The 17,500-nt window shown below is 46.1% G+C and overlaps 1 protein-coding gene across 4 annotated transcripts in view; it reads right to left on the reverse strand.

The window, feature by feature from the left end:
- The window catches only part of xirp2a (xin actin binding repeat containing 2a), a 65,891-nt gene that overhangs the window by 23,141 nt on the left and 25,250 nt on the right, over positions 1-17,500 (reverse strand). For 3 of the 4 annotated variants that reach the window (XM_056587433.1, XM_056587434.1, XM_056587435.1), the window contains exons 2-3: positions 17,340-17,454; positions 712-878 (exon numbers count right to left, since the gene is read on the reverse strand). In XM_056587433.1, coding sequence (XP_056443408.1) covers positions 712-878; positions 17,340-17,454 — 282 coding nt within the window. Of the gene's footprint in view, positions 1-711; positions 879-7,593; positions 7,873-17,339; positions 17,455-17,500 lie in introns of those variants that run through there. The other variant, XM_056587436.1, reaches the window with a different exon arrangement.

Here is a 17,500-nt window from a genome sequence, read left to right on the forward strand (position 1 = left end):
GTGTTCCTAATATGCATGTGTCCCCCAGTTATTATACATTGCCCTGGACTGTATGATGCGTTACGTGTTTAACGTATGAATCTGGACGCACACACGCGCGCCCGCATTCATTCATTATTTTACACATACACACACGTGCGCCCGCATTCCTTCATTCTTTTTAACACTTTAAACCAGGTATTTCCTGGTTGGTGGCGGAATTGTTCTCTGAAACTGCAAAATAGCAGCGAACCGCCCCTTGGGGCGCAAGATCATTCCCTAATTTACCGACGCGAGGCGGTGGAGGGAAAGGAACGCTCTGCGCCAGTTGCAAACTAGCAACGACCCATGCGTCAGTGTAGAAAGTCAATTGCGCTGGATGCGAGATAGGGCCCTATGTCTGTCTGTCAGTCTGCATACCTATCTGTCTGCATATCATTCTGCATAAATATCTTTCTGTCTGTGTGTTTGGCTGCCTGCTTGTGTATCTGTTTGTCTGTCTGGATATAAGTCTGTGATTAACATCTGTCTGACACTCTGTCTGTCTGACTGTGGGACTACTTGACCACCTGTCTGTCTGTGTATCAGTCTGCATAAATATCTTTCTGATTGCCTGCCTGCCTGCCTGCCTGCCTGCCTGCCTGCCTGCCTGCCTGCCTGCCTGCCTGTCTACTTAACCACCTATCTGTAATGTATCAGGTTTCCCCCCCCCCCCCCCCAGCATCGTCTTACCGCCACACAGGAAGTGGCGGCGCCGGTCTCCTTCTTGAGCGCCGCTTGATACATGGCCAGCCGCTCCTTCACGGACAGAGGCTCCCCGTCGGGGTCCTGGGGCTCCTGCTGGTCCGAGCGCTGGGGTCCCGACCCGTTCTTCAGACCCGCTGACACGCTGCCTGCAGCTGTGCACACACACACACACACACACACACACACACACACACACACACACACACACACACACACAAACAGAAATACATTTAACAGTGGGCAGATGATACACATATACGTTTACACACGCACATACACATTCATGTAAACACGTATACATATAAGTACGCATGCACGTACACAAACACTTTTTACAGTAGACAATTGATACACAGAAGTTCACAAAAACAAACAGACACAGGCATAGGTGTGTATGTGTGTGTGTGTGTGTTCGCACACACACACACACACACACACACACACGCACACACAGGTACACACGCACACTCATACACACAAATATATAAAGACCCATGGACACAGGTTCACATGCACAAACACATGCATTCAGTAGACACACACATACACACAAAAGACACAACTTTGTGAAGTGTGGAGGTAAATAGGTCTGGGAGGGGTGTTGTAGTGTTGCATCATTAAGTGGTGTTGTAGGAAGTCGACTGCTCACTGCTTTGCATTCAGATCACCGGTCACCCTGGTGACCATTTCAGCCAATCGCATCAAAGACAGCCTCTCCACACCCACTGACACGTTACAATTGTTTTGGGGGAAATAGATATTTCTTGTACTCCCCAAAGCGACAACAAAACATAATTGCGTGATGATGGTACAATTTTACGCATGGGCGGTTTACACAATGCCGCTGAAGGAGGGGAAAATTATCTGATGTGCCGTTTTTTTTTTCCAAAGGCCTTGAGTGAAACAAATAGAGATACAGATCTGACATGAAACTCTACAGACACCCTACGGTCAGAGGCTCGCCTCGGTAGAGAGAGGGAGGGAGACAGTGGCCGAGGGGAGAGAGAGGCAGAGGCATGATACATGCATTTAGAGAGAAAGATGGAGAGAGGGAGGGAGAGAGAGAGAGAGAGAGAGAGAGAGAGAGAGAGAGAGAGAGAGAGAGAGAGAGAGAGGGAGAGAGGCAGAGACATGATACATGCATTTAGAGAGAAAGATGGAGAGAGAGAGAGAGAGAGAGAGAGAGAGAGAGAGAGAGAGAGAAGATCAAGAGAGGGAGAAAGATAGATATGGATAGATAGAGACATAGAAAGAGCAATAGATGGATGGACGGATGGATAGAGATAGATAAAGAGACAGAGCTAGAGAGAGATATATATAGCTGGACCGAGAAATTGATATAGAGATAAAGAGAGAGAGAAAGAGTGAGAGAGAGAGACATAGATAGAGTAATTTATAGAAAAAGAGAGAGAGATACAAAGATAAAGAGAGAGAGAGAGAGAGAGAGAGAGAGAGAGAGAGAGAGAGAGAGAGAGAGAGAGAGAGAGAGAGAGAGAGAGAGAGAGAGAGAGAGAGAGATAAAGGGAGAGGGACAGATAGAATCAGACCCGCAGACAGATAGACAAAACGGAATCCATTAGGTCGACGGGGAGCAAAGCCACGCATCGCTTCCGCCCAATCAGACAAATCCCGTCCCTCTCCTCCCCCCATTCGTCAGGGCCTCCCGGCAGACGGCTAGTTAGACGGGGACATTGATTTTCCCCGCACGTTTTGACTCCCCCCTGTTCTTCAAAGCGTCATTAAGCTACTGAGGGAGACGCAGTGTTCGTGATCGGCCTCATCCTCCCACTCCGCCACCTTTCAGCCACTGGCGCGTGCGTTCCTCTGCGCTAACAAATAGCTGGTGGGATGAAAGCCCCCGTGGCCCAGCACACGGCCGCCATCTTCCCTCATTATATTCACAAACCCGTAACCTCCTGACTCCTGTTTCTGGCTTCAATTCCCGCTGTTGGTTGGTGATTGTGTGTGTGTGTGTGTGTGTGTGTGTGTGTGTGTGTGTGTGTGTGTGTGTGTGTGTGTGTGTGTGTGTGTGTGTGTGTGTGTGTGTGTGTGTGTGTGTGTGTAGCACAAGCAGCTTACATATCAGGGTTATTTTAAATATACAAAGCGGTATGCAGCTGGGCACAAACGGTCTGATAAAATAATGTCCTCGTTAGGCGTCGGTGCTTTGATGGATATCATGCTTGAAATGTTTCTATTTTTTCTCCTCCTCCTTCGGTTAAACTAACAGGTCCTTTAAAGTTGAATGTACAAAGTATGGAAAGAGCAGTGTTGGGCCGTAGCAATGCTACAAGTAACGGTGTTTGCGGTTGAACTACACTTGTCGTTAGCCTGGTGTTAGCGTAGCTACAAGTAGCACCGTTACGAGTTATACTACATTGGTCAGTAGCATTGTGTTAGCGTCGCTACAAGTAGAGGCGTGTCCAATTGAAATACATGTCTCAGTAGCATACTTGTAGCATTGCTACAAGTAGCAGCATTACCGGTCTAACTATTTTGTCAGCAGCATGGTGGTAGCGTCTCCGTATTCTGAATCTAATGGCTTTTCAGTTTCTATTTTATTGATGAAGTGTGCTGGCGTCCGGACAAGCTACATTTACCCAAGCATTGAAGCTTATGCGCCGCGGTCTGAAATAAATACACAGATCTGTATGCTTAGCCGACAGAAGCACTTCCGTGTGACATCACATACCAATCCTGTGACTTGTCGGCCGCAGGGGAATACAGATGCGCATTGTGTTTCGGAATTGGTTTGAAATTGGTTTTGGAGCGTTGAGAGCAGAGAGAACAGCTTATTGTTTACTAAACAACATGACTCAAAATGTTTTGCCTGCCAATCAGTTGGTTCAATGTATTTTTATTGGTAACAAAAATAATGTATATATATGAATAGCCTCTATGTAGGGTTGATTTAGCTTAGTGTGCTACATTTCCCCGGGGGCTAGCTCCAGCGTAGTGAAGCTTTGTTGAATGTAGAGTTACTGGTGGCTTAACTCGCTACCGGTTCCACGTAGCCTGCCCAGCACTGGGAAAGGGTTAGCAGTAGCAGGATACTGTTCTCAGTGTAGTGTGTAACTACTTTAACCTCCCGCTGTGCAGAGTAAGCTAGGATGTTAGCTTAGCCTGTCAGCCCCGTGACAGAAATTCTATGAATATACCGGCTACTCCCAGAGCGTCTCATCTCATTCTGAGAATATTCTAGAGACTTTTCTATTAGTGTTGCCACTGCAGTCCTGTTATAATCGTTGCTTTCCAATGGGTGGTTCAAATAACATAGCTTAATCTTATTATTATAATTAAATCACTGGAAAGGGCTTTATCGAACCAGACTGGATTAACTATAACTTTTTCTTTTTATATTAAATATCTATTTCAATTATTTTTGCCATGCAAAGGAATTAAGGCGAAAACATGCATTCATTATCCCCAAAAAATGGGTTCAAACTGTATTGAAGAGAACGTTGAATACGAATGTCCTATTAGAAACATTTTATAAAGAAGATGGACATTTTCCCAAAAGGAATGAATGGTATTATGTTTCTAGATATATAAATCCAGGTTAAACCAGAACAAAGACATTGGGGTCCAGTTACCTTCCCAAATTTACTGGCACAAAACACACTGAGGTCGACATTATTCACTAATTTGATAAAGAGTCATCACTCCTTCAACAAATCACTTTTAAACCTGTTACTTAATGACGCTGCATCCATGCGACCATGCTACCATGCTGCTATTTTAAAACCCTGCTACGTTCGGAATGTTCGGCCGGCCAATAAGGAGGCAGAGAGACACAGGGACAGAGGGAGAGAGACAGTCGTTTCTGAGACAGCAAACACTGAAAATAAACCAGGGTTTTTTCGGCCCCGCCGTTGCTCTATAAATACGTAGCTGCCACCCTATACCGGAGGTCTGACTGTAACCTTACTCTCCAGGCCCTACAGGGATACAAAAACAGAACAAAATAAATCCACGACATTCATCACTGGAGAAGAAGTATTCGCGTCCTAGCTGCAGTATTTGGGGGGGGGGACTCTTTGGCTGTCATTGAAGCAGATAGACGACACACAGAATATCTCAGGGCTTTTTTTTTTTGAGGCGGCATACCGCATGCTAAGCTAAGCGTAGCGCCGGGGATGAGGTCATAGCGACCGGTAAGCAAGCAAAAAATGTATAAAAAAGGCGTACAAAGTGTTTTGTTTCTGTCTCGGGGAGTCATGTTGCACTGTTACAGCAGGGGTTGTGTGTGCGTCTGTGTGTGTGTCTCTTTGTTTAGTGGGTCAGATGGACGCCATGGGGAGAGTGGGTGACTCTAGAAAAACAGTGTGGAGACAGATGGAGCGAACAACAGAGTAAAGGAGCGAGGATGGAGAAAATCAGGTCAGACTCTAGGACTGTTAATTGGAGACCAACCCTTTTTCTAAAATCTACCTCCGCCACACATCTCGCCTCCGCCTCCTCCATCAGACACATTTCTCAAGCGCACACACCCAAACACAAATACACACACACACACACACACACAGACACACACACACACACACACACACACACACACACACACACACACACTGACACACCCGCACACACTCTCCTGACCACTAACCAGTTCTTAATTAGCCTTGGCAACAACTGATGTTTCATTTGCATTGTAATTGGCTTTTACCCGTGATGGCCCGCTGCCTATTCCTCCCTCCTGCCCTAATGAGACCATTAGTCCCTGTTTACAACGCCCAGGCTTTATGACCGGCAGAGAGAAAGAGAGAAGAAGAAGAAGAAGAAGAAGAAGAAGAAGAAGAAGAAGAAGAAGAAGAAGAAGAAGAAGAAGAAGAAGAAGAAGAAGAAGAAGAAGAAGAAGAAGAAGAAGAAAACTCAATGACCTCTTATTTCCAGGGTTAACTCGTGGTTCGGGCCGGTCGACTCTTTCCAGGTCTCCATCATTGTAGGTTTTAGTTTCATTTATGGACAGGAGGGGGTGTTAACAATACATAAAGGGGGATATTCTCAGAGGGAGGGGGCCATGTTTGTTCCCGCTCCAGACACACGATTAATGGCTCTTTGGGTGTTTTGTTGGCTGCTTTGAGGGGGGTTAACTGAGTGGAATGCTACCCAGCCAACAGCCACCAGCACCATGCCAAGGGGGCGAGCTAGCTCCAGCGGTTGGGAGGAAACAACCCAATTGGCGCAGAGGAGGGAGACCTCCTCCAGACATCGGGAGAGGAGGGTGGGGGTATTAGCATGGCGGCAAACCACCACCAACGGCCCAACGGTGAAGACCTTCATCTGACGCTAGCGGTAGTTGGGAACGAATGGCTTGGAGTGTGGAGGGTTGAGGGGGGGGGGGGGGCTGGTACCGGGAAAAGTCAATGGAAGAGCAGTGCACTCTCCAGTGGTTATATTGAGCCGAGAAAAGAAAGGAGAAAAGCAGGGGGGCAATGATCTAGCTGTCACTATCGGCCTGGCACTGGTGGTGCATAAATGATCACAGAAAGGGGAGAGAGGGGGGAGGGGGGGAGACGCAGGGCATGGGGGACCAGGGGAGAGAGGGAGGGAGGGAGGGGAGGCTAATTAAATATGTGTGGAAGTGGAAGTGACAGGCAGGGGTTTAAGGTTGGGAAGAGAGACAGGGACAGGGATTTAGAAACAGAAAGGGAGAGAGAGGGAGAGAGAGAGAGAGAGAGAGAGAAAGTAAGAGAGTGAGAATCAACAAGTGTGGTCTGAGAAATAGAAGACGTCCACAGGTTGGTCTGGGAACACGCAGGACTTTCATAAACGTCCTCCTCCGAGGACTGCGTTAAAAAATAAAACTGTGTACAAAGAAACCGTCTTGCTTTGCTAAACTAAACAAGGCGGGAAAAAAAAAACAGGAAGAAGGGATCTGGGTGGGCTCAAGGTGTACAGAGAGCCGGAGCAAAGAGAAACGCTAATTGATATGTCAGCCACGCAGGGCAATTTGTTCCTAAGTGACTCAGGCAAAACAGGCACGCAATAATTGAGCTGTCAAATCCATCAAAAGAACTCCTTTTTTTAACACCGCCCGTCTGTATTGCCCCGCAGCGCTTCTCCGTAGCGCTAAGCAAAGCACTTTGTCTTTGATTTTCTTTCTTTTTTCCCTCCTTTTATTTTATCGCTTATTTTCTTCAGAATATTTCAGTGGTGTGCAGCTGGCCCCTGGGCTTGTCTGGTCATGGGGAGAGAGAGAGAGAGAGAGAGAGAGAGAGAGAGAGAGAGAGAGAGAGAGAGAGAGAGAGAGGGATACCACCACCCCCCTTTCTCCATTCATGTTAGATGACTCATTCAAACAGAACAGCAGCCAAATGGATCCCGCTAAGAACAAGCCAGACCAGGTTTTTTTCTTCTGAATTAACATGCATAAAGGTTTCGACAGAATTAAGTGGACCTCCATAATACATAGCTACGCGTTACTGTCTCGCAGTAATAAGTGAAGACACACTCATCCGAAGAGACTGCATTGCAGCGAGCACAGCTACAGGGCATTACGGAGCCAGTAGGGGGGCGAAGGCTTCTCAGAAGGAGACTTAAGACTACCTCCTGGCCTCGAACACAGAACCCGCCGACTAAGAACCCAACACACTTGACGTAGACGTACTACCCTGTCGACTTATTTTGCCTTCCCTGCCCTTGTTTTCTCTCATCTGGGTCACCCCTGATGGAGAACAACCGTTTTCAAAGCAAACACCACAGAAAAGGCACACACACACGTAACCCAGCCCCTCAGAAAGCATTCCATGCCAGTCATTGGGAACACTCTAAGTGTAGTGCCCCGGAAACAACAGAATGCCCCCTTTGGATCGTAGCAAACAAACCCAACTCATCAAACACACAGCTCACTCTCTCGACGCTCACCTTACTGAACTGTACTGAAGTGGCTTCCTTTTATGTGTCGCATCAACCAAAAACACAGCCGGAAAAAAAAGTACACTGAAAATACAATATAAATCCCAAAGTGATCGACAGTTGAGAAGGGGGGGCTCCAGAAAAACGGAAGGCGATCAGCCACCTCGGTTCAACCCAGCCACCGGCCCAGAACGGACACCCAAACCTGGGTAGAAGAAGGAGAAGACAGGGGGGAGAGCGTTGGAGGCCAGCTCCAGCTATGTGCGCCACGACTCAATGGGGCCCTGGCGTCCGATGACAGCTGATTTTATTTTAGACCCCCCCCCCCCCCCCCCCAGCCCTCCACCACCACCGTCCGCGTCCCCTGCCTGGATTTGGGTGGTTGTGGTGGGGGGGGGCAGTGGGGTGAGTAGGGTTAACGGGATGGGGTTTTGGGTCTTTTTTTAGAAGAGGCACCCAACATGTCCTTAACCTTCCGTCATGCCGGTCTTATAGACCTGTCCTCATGCGTATGGCGCAATTGATGACTTAACGAGGGAAGTGTCGGGCGGGGTTTATTGGATTGTTAGCGTTATAGCGGTCATCATCGCTCATCCCCAAGCGACTACGATTTAAAATAGCTCGGAAGTGTCAGGCTGCGAAAATTGCTTGAAAATTGAATCATCCAATTTGAGTGAGACTTTAAATTGAAAGGTAACCTTTTCTTTTGCATATCCGATCGATGTACCGAAAGGCGTTTTTGAGGCTAATGCTGATTTGCTCGTTTTTTGTTTGGAGGCAGCAGATCTACTGGCTAATGGCCCCGCTCTGTCTTCTGTAGGACTTGCTGAATACTACGCTAAGTAATTCACCATTTTGGGGTGTGTGTGAGTGTGAGATAGTGTTTGTGAGATAGAGTGTGTGTGTGTGTGTGTGTGAGTGTGAGATAGATTGTGTGTATGTGTGTGACTGCGTGAGATTGTGTGTGTGTCTGTGTGTGTGAGCGTGAGTGTGAGATTGTGTGTGTGTGTTTGTTTGAGATAGTGTCTGTGTGTCTTTGTGTGTGTTTGAGTGTGAGATAGAGTGTGAGTTTGTGTGTGTGTGTGTGTGTGCGTGTGTGTGGATGGCAGACAGGAAAATGTCTACTTGTTTGATTTGCGGAGGATATGGGGGATTGTATGAAACACTTGAAGCTGTGTTCACATTAGTCAAATACATTTCACAGTAGAGCATGTGGCTAATTTGCAGCCATGTGGTTAAATAATTGAGGATAGTGTTTAATGATTGAGGCTACTTTACTTTAGATGCCTGCTGATGGTAGCGATGGCCTATTTAAAATAACCTTTCTTGGATTTACCCAGGCTTTGAGACCAACAGCAGGGCGCCTTACATGTGATTTCTACATAGCAATTATTGTACTATATGTACTGCTATATTCAAACCGTATACGGGGAACGAAACGCTCACTATTCTCTAATGTCACAGAGTACTTCTATTAGACAAATATAAAAAGCGGTTTGCATTCTCTATTTTTCTGATTTGAAAAAACGACATCATGTCATTTTCTCTGCAACACTTTTGCAAAACGGATATTATGTTGCATATAGTGACTTCTTTACAAAATGTGTATGAGGCAGTAATGTTTCAACCTACAAAACAGCAGAGTGTGCTGGTCCCCCTATAAAGAAACGGTGAACCCAAAACACTATTTTATTGTTTTAAAGGTAGTTAAATATCTTATATGATGTTCAACATAGTTATCTAGGCCATTTTGTCACCATAACTAAAATAAGACCTTAATTTGGAGAATACAGAAATACAATCCTGCGTTTTTCGCCAGTCCCCGTCAAACATTTAGTGAACGTTCTACTCTGCTCCGACCAGGTCACGGTGTAAATCACGGTAAATCATTTCAGATACAACAGCTCTCATTATAACACCCATACACAACGACTGTGCTTAAAAAATGCCATGGGTCGTAACCATGGGGATAACACCTCCCACTGCCTCCTAGAACTCAAAGCACAAAAACACATTGTTTTAAATCTCATAGTATTCGACATTGAGCTGAAACAGTTGGTTCACTTACATTTTAATGACCAAAATAGGGACTGATCAGGAATAGTATTAGGGGGGATAAATTATGTGACAGTTAGTATTAATATCCCATATTTGTAAGCATATCTGATTGGAAGTCCCAGTGAGAAAGTATTATCTGATAAAGCATGTTCTGAGAAGGATTTAAGTCTGACACCTTGAATATATGAAACAAACAATATTTGATCAGGTAGAATTGCATTTGGGCAAACACATAAACACAAGCAAACAAACCAAACCAAATAAATGGTTATTTTTGTAGGAAGAAATGATACAAACATGGGCCTCTCCCTTTGAATCACAGCCAAATATCCCAAACCATTCCTTCCAAAAAAAATAAGAGAAAAAGAAAAGAAACCAAGGGCTGGGGATCATCTGAACGTCTCAAAGATATTCATGTATTCCAGGATAACATCACTGTGGGATGAACCACTGAATCTCTCTCTCTCTCTCTCTCTCTCTCTCTCTCTCTCTCTCTCTCTCTCTCTCTCTCTCTCTCTCTCTCTCTCTCTCTCTCTCTCTGGTGTGTACTGAAGCATCAGCTGGCGTCTCTGCCAGGAGAACACACATCTCTGGATCACTTCCTCTGGCTTATTCTCTCCTATTTGACCCACAGTATGTCAGGGTGTACGGCTGGGTGGTCCCCAAACGCCACCAGCCTACGAGAAGGACGCCTCCCCAAAGGACAGGTTGCTGCTGCTGTTGTTGTATTCGGAATTCATTCTTTGCTTTTGCTTTCAGTTTCATTTCTTTGTCTGTCGGGGGAGTGCCAAATCCCGACGCTCCCTGGCGGTCCGGAGCCCAGCCTGTCATGTGACACGATTCCACGTCTACTGGGACATGGAGGCAGATAGACTGATGGATTGATGGGGGGATAGACGGATAGACGGATGGATGGGGAGGTAGACGGATAGACGGATGGGTGTGGAGATAGACAAATAGATGGCAGGTTGTGTGAGGTTTGTTGACTGTGTGACAGTAAGAAACCTAGGTGAACTCAGTGACACAATGTAGCAATGCAGGAAAATAGTATGGTACGCTTGACACGAAGTTACGAGTGACTTCAAAAAATGAGTAACATTTTTGTTAAATTGTTGAATATAATTCTAGAGACTTGATAATGATAGTTCATAATAATGAAAAAATAATATTAGAAGATCCACGGCTTGTAGGCAAAGTACTCTTTGAATTTGTGGTTGTTATTTCTGAGCAGCTAAGGGGGTCTTGATGAAGAATGCCCAAAGGATAGACCACATATATTTGTTGTTTTCGAACCCAAAAACTTGTCAACTACTTTCAACACCTCAACCGCTACACCATCCAAATCCTTACTCTAATCCCTCTGCTACTTGTAAACTTCACTACTGTGGGTCCACTTCCTCTTACAACATTTGTTTTTGGATGGTTTCCAATTCGACCACCAGCACCGCCACCACCACTACCAACCACCACCAGCACCACCACCCCACATGGTGTTGATTTATGTGCCCTTCCAGGCTGCTCGGTCCGGGGTGTTGGCGGCGGTGTGGGGCCCGGGTGGAAAGGGCCAGTGTTTTTTTTTTCATCACGCTTCGGGGGAGGAGGCTGCACCAGGGCTGATAATCCTGTGTCGAAATTGCTCATGGATTTCCTGTTCCGTATGTGAGAAGGCAAACCCACCGCAAACCGTGGTGGAATACACAACGACCAGGCCAGGGGAGTGGATGAGGGACGGACGGAGGTGGAGGTGGAGGTCGGTGGGTGGGTGGATGGGTGGGTGGTGGTGTGGCCGGAGAGCATTCTGGAACGGAACAGAGAGCTTGAACCATATATAACGGTTCAGGAAATTAAAGGGGTTGTGGTGGCTGGGTGTAATTTGTCTCCAGATTTCACCGTCAGATTAAAGCGAGAGAAAGCCCCGGTGATACGATATAAATGCCTATGTCGCAATCAGAGTTCCATTGCACTGAAGCGGAAAACAAATAGTCATGTGACACTTTATTTTGTGGGGGTTGGAGGGGAAAAGTAAACTAAAAGTGTAAAAAGTTAATTAAAAGGAGCAGGCGGAATCCACTTCCCTTTAACAAGTCGCTCATTTATTTAGGGAATCGAAGATTGAATTGATGCCTGCAGAGAAAATAGACATTATTCAATGTTATTAACCCTAGCTTAACCACCTCTCAATACTATTGAGTTGTTTTTTAACCATTTCCAATCGACATTCAATAGCTTTTGTCCCTGTAATGACTCGTAGCCGTGACTGTGACTGTAACTGTAGCTTATTCATCCCCGGGGGAATTCTCAAACACAAAGAGTCGATTAACAACCTCACCAGATGAGAGGGGTTGACCCGCAAGCTCAGGGTTCATTGACTGAACGGCTGACCTTTCGTCACTGGTAAACAATGCCACTGAGCCCCTTAGGAATGGTTATTTAATGTCTACCACTGAAATGGAGTCTGTGACCGGCCGGTCGACTTTAAAATGTGCCAAAAAATTGCAAAAAACATAATATTGCACACATGACGAATTGGCGTCAAGACATGCCGTCTTTATGTCAGTCATCACTGAGATAATTCAGGCTCCAGTTAACAAAATTCCTCTTTAAAAGGCCCTGACTTTCAATAAAGGTAGGCTACACTTGACCATTGACATGCAAACCAGTTCATTGATTTTGGTTAAAGGATGCAATAACCGGCTGTCATTTGATGCCAGGGATCCCATTGAGGCCTGGCGCACATTGCTGGTGCTGGCCTCCAACACCGTTCCCCCTGTCTTCTCCTTCCTCTGCCCAGGTTTGGCCCTCCATTCTGGGCTGGCGGCTGGGTGGGCCGAGGAGCCTGGAAGCCTTCTGTTTCTGGAGCACCCTCTCAACTGCCGATCACTTCTTTTGAGGATATGGGCTTCAGTCTCCCGGTTTGGATGTGCAATAGAGAGTAGTACTTCCCTTGTTATTATTCACACATCCCCGTGTTACTTCAAACTATAAGAGTATTTATAACCTCAGAGGAGCTGGCCCCAGATAATTCCTTCTGCTATATGTGAAACTTACTGGCGAATCCGCCACTTTAATAGAAAATGAGAGAGAGCGATTTCAAAAATAATTGTCCATAACTGAAGCGGCATAACTAAAGCGCTACGCAGCAAATTATAACAACCACAGCAATTACATGTCAACGTATTTCCTATAATGTGAAAACAAAACAATGCTTTCTTGAAAGTGAGACTATATAAAAGTGCTGGCTGCTGTAGCTGGACTACCAAAGAGTGAACAAAGAGTCATCCATCATACTGTATGTATTTATTACAGTTCCACTTTTATTTTGAAGAACTGGCATAGGCAGCCTATACCCTCGACTTAAACTGAATACCCTGGCCTCACTCTTCCGTGTCAAACAACATAGGAGAAGCTATGGTGGCCTGTAAGACGCCAGTAGATATTCCAAAATTAGTTGATCGTCTGTGACAGCATTGAGTAGCCAAGTGTCAAGTCATGAGGTTCCTTCATAGATTTTGATTTATTATTAAGATAAAGTTACATAAGTATTTAGTTATTTAGTATGTAACCATTTTTGGCTACTGTAGAAACATGGAAGTGCAAGACGTCGGGCTCCATCATGGACCTATTAAAGAAAGGACAGTGGACCGAAACATGGCCGCCCAGTCATTCCTATGAAAACTGCTCAATGGCGCAGGGCAACATAAAGGAGAGATTTGCTTCCGCATCAAGGAGGTCTCAAGCCACGCCCTAGTGCATGACGTGCCAGATGCAGAAATACTAATTTTCTACCGCTGTTGGCATTATAGCATCATAAGCGAGAGGTCTGAGCCATGGATCTATTAAAGAAAGGACAGCGGAATTAATTACCACTCGAGACTAACATGAGAAGTTAACGGAGCCGTGCACTGAGCCCTCTCGGAGGCCGGGCCGGAACAACATTTGTTTCACTACGACTCCTTTCAGCTGCCCACCCCTCCTTCTCCTGCAAACAACTGCTAATAAAATGCTTGAGGAGGCGTTTTGAAAAGAGAAAACGTCGATTTTATTAGTACATGGTATCAAGATAATACTGAGCGTTTGCTTGGTATCCAGACATTTTTGCGGACACACATTCTTGTTCCTCCCTTGTATTGGACTGAACGGTGAAATCTACTTCCGGACCTCCATGAATCAAGGGACCAGTCCACAGCCCGCTAAAACAGGTGCAATACCAGGTTTGACCGCTGAGCACTGGTGGATTGCGGAAGTATGCACTGCTCCTTGGGGCCTGGGTCCATGGAAGATGACCCGCTCACTATGTAAATATAAAGGCCTCATTCCAAGGTAATGAATGTTCATGGGATTAAACACTCATTTAAACCTTTGTATGAATATTGTCTTCCATTAATCCTTAGTCCATTATGCTAGATGTCACTCAATTCTGCCCAATGCATCTTTAATCTATGTGAAACTGTAAAGACCTCCTCAGCATACCGGTTATTGATGTTGATTCCTATCTGAATGGTCGTTTTGACTGTTTCCCTGGGTGCAAAACTCCTTCAATAAATCCCACTCAATAATGAACGAAAGGTAAATGCTACCAATGATTAACAGTTATTTTGGTCAAGGTTTAAAACAGCAAGACATTCATGAGTCTTTTGAAAATAGAAAAAAGGATGCAACTGAAGAGAGAAGTCTATATCATCTGTCGCAGCCACCAGCCTTTTTAAGTCTTTTTAATCATCATTTGCTCAAGTCTGTTAATTAAACAGAGAATAAATCTCTTAGAGTTCCATCTATGTTACGTTTTGTTCAAAGAATGCTATAGGCTAAATTATTCTACAATTATTTACTGGAATGTATTATATCTTAATGAAAATGATCCTGATAATCTTTCATAATATAGTACTAGGTTTCCTTAGAGTGTGTGGCAGCAATGGGTTTATAACCCTGGCTGCCCCGGTTTTACAGAGAGGAAACTTGAAAATCTGGACAATCTTTAGCTGTAAATAAAACCGGTGTATAGTATAGTACATTATAGTATCGGCTGATCACACACTAACAAATAGATGATTGGTATCAGCCTAAAAATACCTGAGCGGTTCATCCCTCATACTGTATAGAAAAAAAAGCTAACATTTAATGCAAATTGTATTCATGTTCTTTACATTTTACATATTTTCTTTAAATAACTGAATATACCTATGGAAACCCCCTAAATGTCCCAAATCGTATCTAACTCCGTCATACTACAGCTGTATATATATATACCCTACTATAACTTTAACAATAGGCGGCGGGTCTCATGTTCTTTGCCCTGCGAGACGCCACAGAGCAGACGGGGTCTCCTGTTTAAAATGGAGCGCAGGGGCTGAGATACGCTTGAAGGTGAGCCTGTCAATCTTTTTAAAGCCCGGTTAGTCACCAGCCCATGCTTTATTTAAACAGTGAGGTGGTGGCGGGTTGGAGGTGGGGGTGGGGGGTCGAGGTGAGGCTGGTGGGGGCTGGGGGTGGTGAGGGGGGGTTGGGGGGAGTGGGGGGCGAACGGAGACGGCCTTTGACTCATTTCCAGAATGGTTGGCCTGCCGGGCGCTTGTTGGCCTGCCTGACAACCCGACACTACCATCGACGCCATCGACATTTATACAGGTGTGTGTGTGTGTGTGTGCGTGTGTGTGTGTGTGTGTGTGTGTGTGTGTGTGTGTGTGTGTGTGTGTGTGTGTGTGTGTGTGTGTGTGTGTCTGCTGTGTGTGTGTGTGTGTTTGTGTGTGTGTATGTGTGTGTGTATATGTGAGTGTGTGTGCGTCTTCTTGTGCGTCTGTCTGTGTGTGTGTGCGTCTGTGTGTGTGTATGTGTGTGCGTGTGTGTGTGCGTCTGTGTGTGTGCGTCTGTGTGTGTGTGTCTGTGTGTGAGTCTGTGTGCGTCTGTGTGTGTGCGTCTGTGTGTGTGTATGTGCGTCTGTCTGTCTGCGTCTGTATGTGTGTCTGTCTGTGTGTGTGTGTGTGTGTGTGTGCGCGTCTGTGTGTGTATATTTAGAAGTTTCTGCAGGCTTTGGTTTCTTAAATCTCCGCTTTGCCACCCTGAGGCTACTTCCTGTCAACACATCCATCACTGTAGTCTCTCTATCATCAACACAATGCCCTCTCTCTCCCTCTCCCCCCTTTCCTCTCCCCTTCCCTCTCCATACCTCTCTCTTTCTTATCAACACATCCTCTTTCTCTCTGCCCTTCCATCTCCCTACCTCTCTCGTCCTTATCAACACATTCTCTCTCTCTTCCTCTCCCCTTCCCTTTCCCTAGCTCTCTCTCTTATCAACACATCCTCTCTCTCTCTCTTTCACTCCTCTCGTCTCGCCCATCTCTCCTTTATCTTGCTCACACTTTATCTCTTACACTCCATCTAACTTTCACCCCAACTCCCTCTCACTTTCGCACCCTCTCTCTCTCACACAAATACCCTCCCTGCCTCCCCCGTACTCAATCTATCTTCTCTAGCTGTCTATCTGTCTCACACACATACACACACCAAAAACCCCAAGAATTGGTGCGTAATGATTACCCCAGACACTCTCTGACACACACACACACACACACATTCCAAGAATGTGTACTTCCTGACTACCCTGACATACTCTCGTTCTCTCGTTGCCCCCTATCTCTCTCTCACACAGACCCACACACACAAACACACACAGACCCACACACACACACACAGACCCACACACATACACAGTCACCCAAACACACACACAGACACCTACACAGACCCAATCACACACACACAGACCCACACACACACATACAGACCCACACACATACACACACACCCACACACAGAAATACCAAACAATCCACTAATTTATGCGTACTGACTCCCACAGCGACACTGTATCGATGTGTGTTTCCTCTCCACTCTCTCTCTCATTCTCTCTCTCTCTCCCTCTCCGTTTCTCTCATAAAAAGAGAGTGTCTCTCGCCCCGCGGCCCCATATCTCCTAGCACAACGCTATCAGCAGTGCTAGGAGAACAAACCCAAAAAGTTAGCCGCAGTTAGCGCACCGCTATCGCCGTAATGGAAGCCCCACTATCTGGCAACCAACCCCCCCCCCCCCCACCTCCCCCCTCCTCCCCCTGCCTTTCCATTAAAAACCTGCCACGTCGGTGAGGGAGCCTTATCTGGCAGAGAGGGATCTTGGGAGGCTAGCCCTGGCGGCGCAGCGTTAGCTCAGTGCACGTTTATCATAGAGGGCTCAGCAGCCAGGGAGGCAGGCACACATTATCTGGCAGCGTTATGCACCTCCAAGGGGCTGATTGCGATAATGACCTTACTTTGGGACACTTTGCCGTACAACGGACCAGGGCGCTCCAGAAGGGGGCACTTAGAAAAGAGGTCATCCAAAAACGGGGAAGGAAAGGGAGAGAAAAGAGGAAAATCCCGTGGGAAAATGGGAGAAAAAAAACACAAGACAATTGCAGAATGCGAATCGAGCAAACACGCACAAAAAATAATGTTTAAAAAAACAGACTTTGGAAAAAGGTGAGGCTACAAAACTGCAAAAGAAGGAAGTCCCGATGGAAAATAGGGAGAAAAGAAACGTTGAACTAAGGGAGTAGGAGAGGAAAGAACAAGATAACACAAAAAGCAAAACAGGCAGAAAAAGTTCCCTTTTGAAAAAGCCGAGCTCTGAACAAAACAGGAAGCAGAAGGAGTGATGTACTCACAGGTTTCTGGCGACACGGAGGCCATCTTGTTGTTAGAGAGGTCTGCTCTCTGGTCAAACCGGCTGGGACTGGTCAGCCCCCGCTGTGGCGGCGATGGCTGGACGTCTCTAACTTCCTGGAGAGAGAGACAAAGAGGCAGAGTTAGGGAGAGCGAGAGAGAG

The sequence above is a fragment of the Gadus chalcogrammus genome, chromosome 4 (assembly GCF_026213295.1).
Source record: "Gadus chalcogrammus isolate NIFS_2021 chromosome 4, NIFS_Gcha_1.0, whole genome shotgun sequence".
NCBI classification, from domain to species: domain Eukaryota; kingdom Metazoa; phylum Chordata; class Actinopteri; order Gadiformes; family Gadidae; genus Gadus; species Gadus chalcogrammus.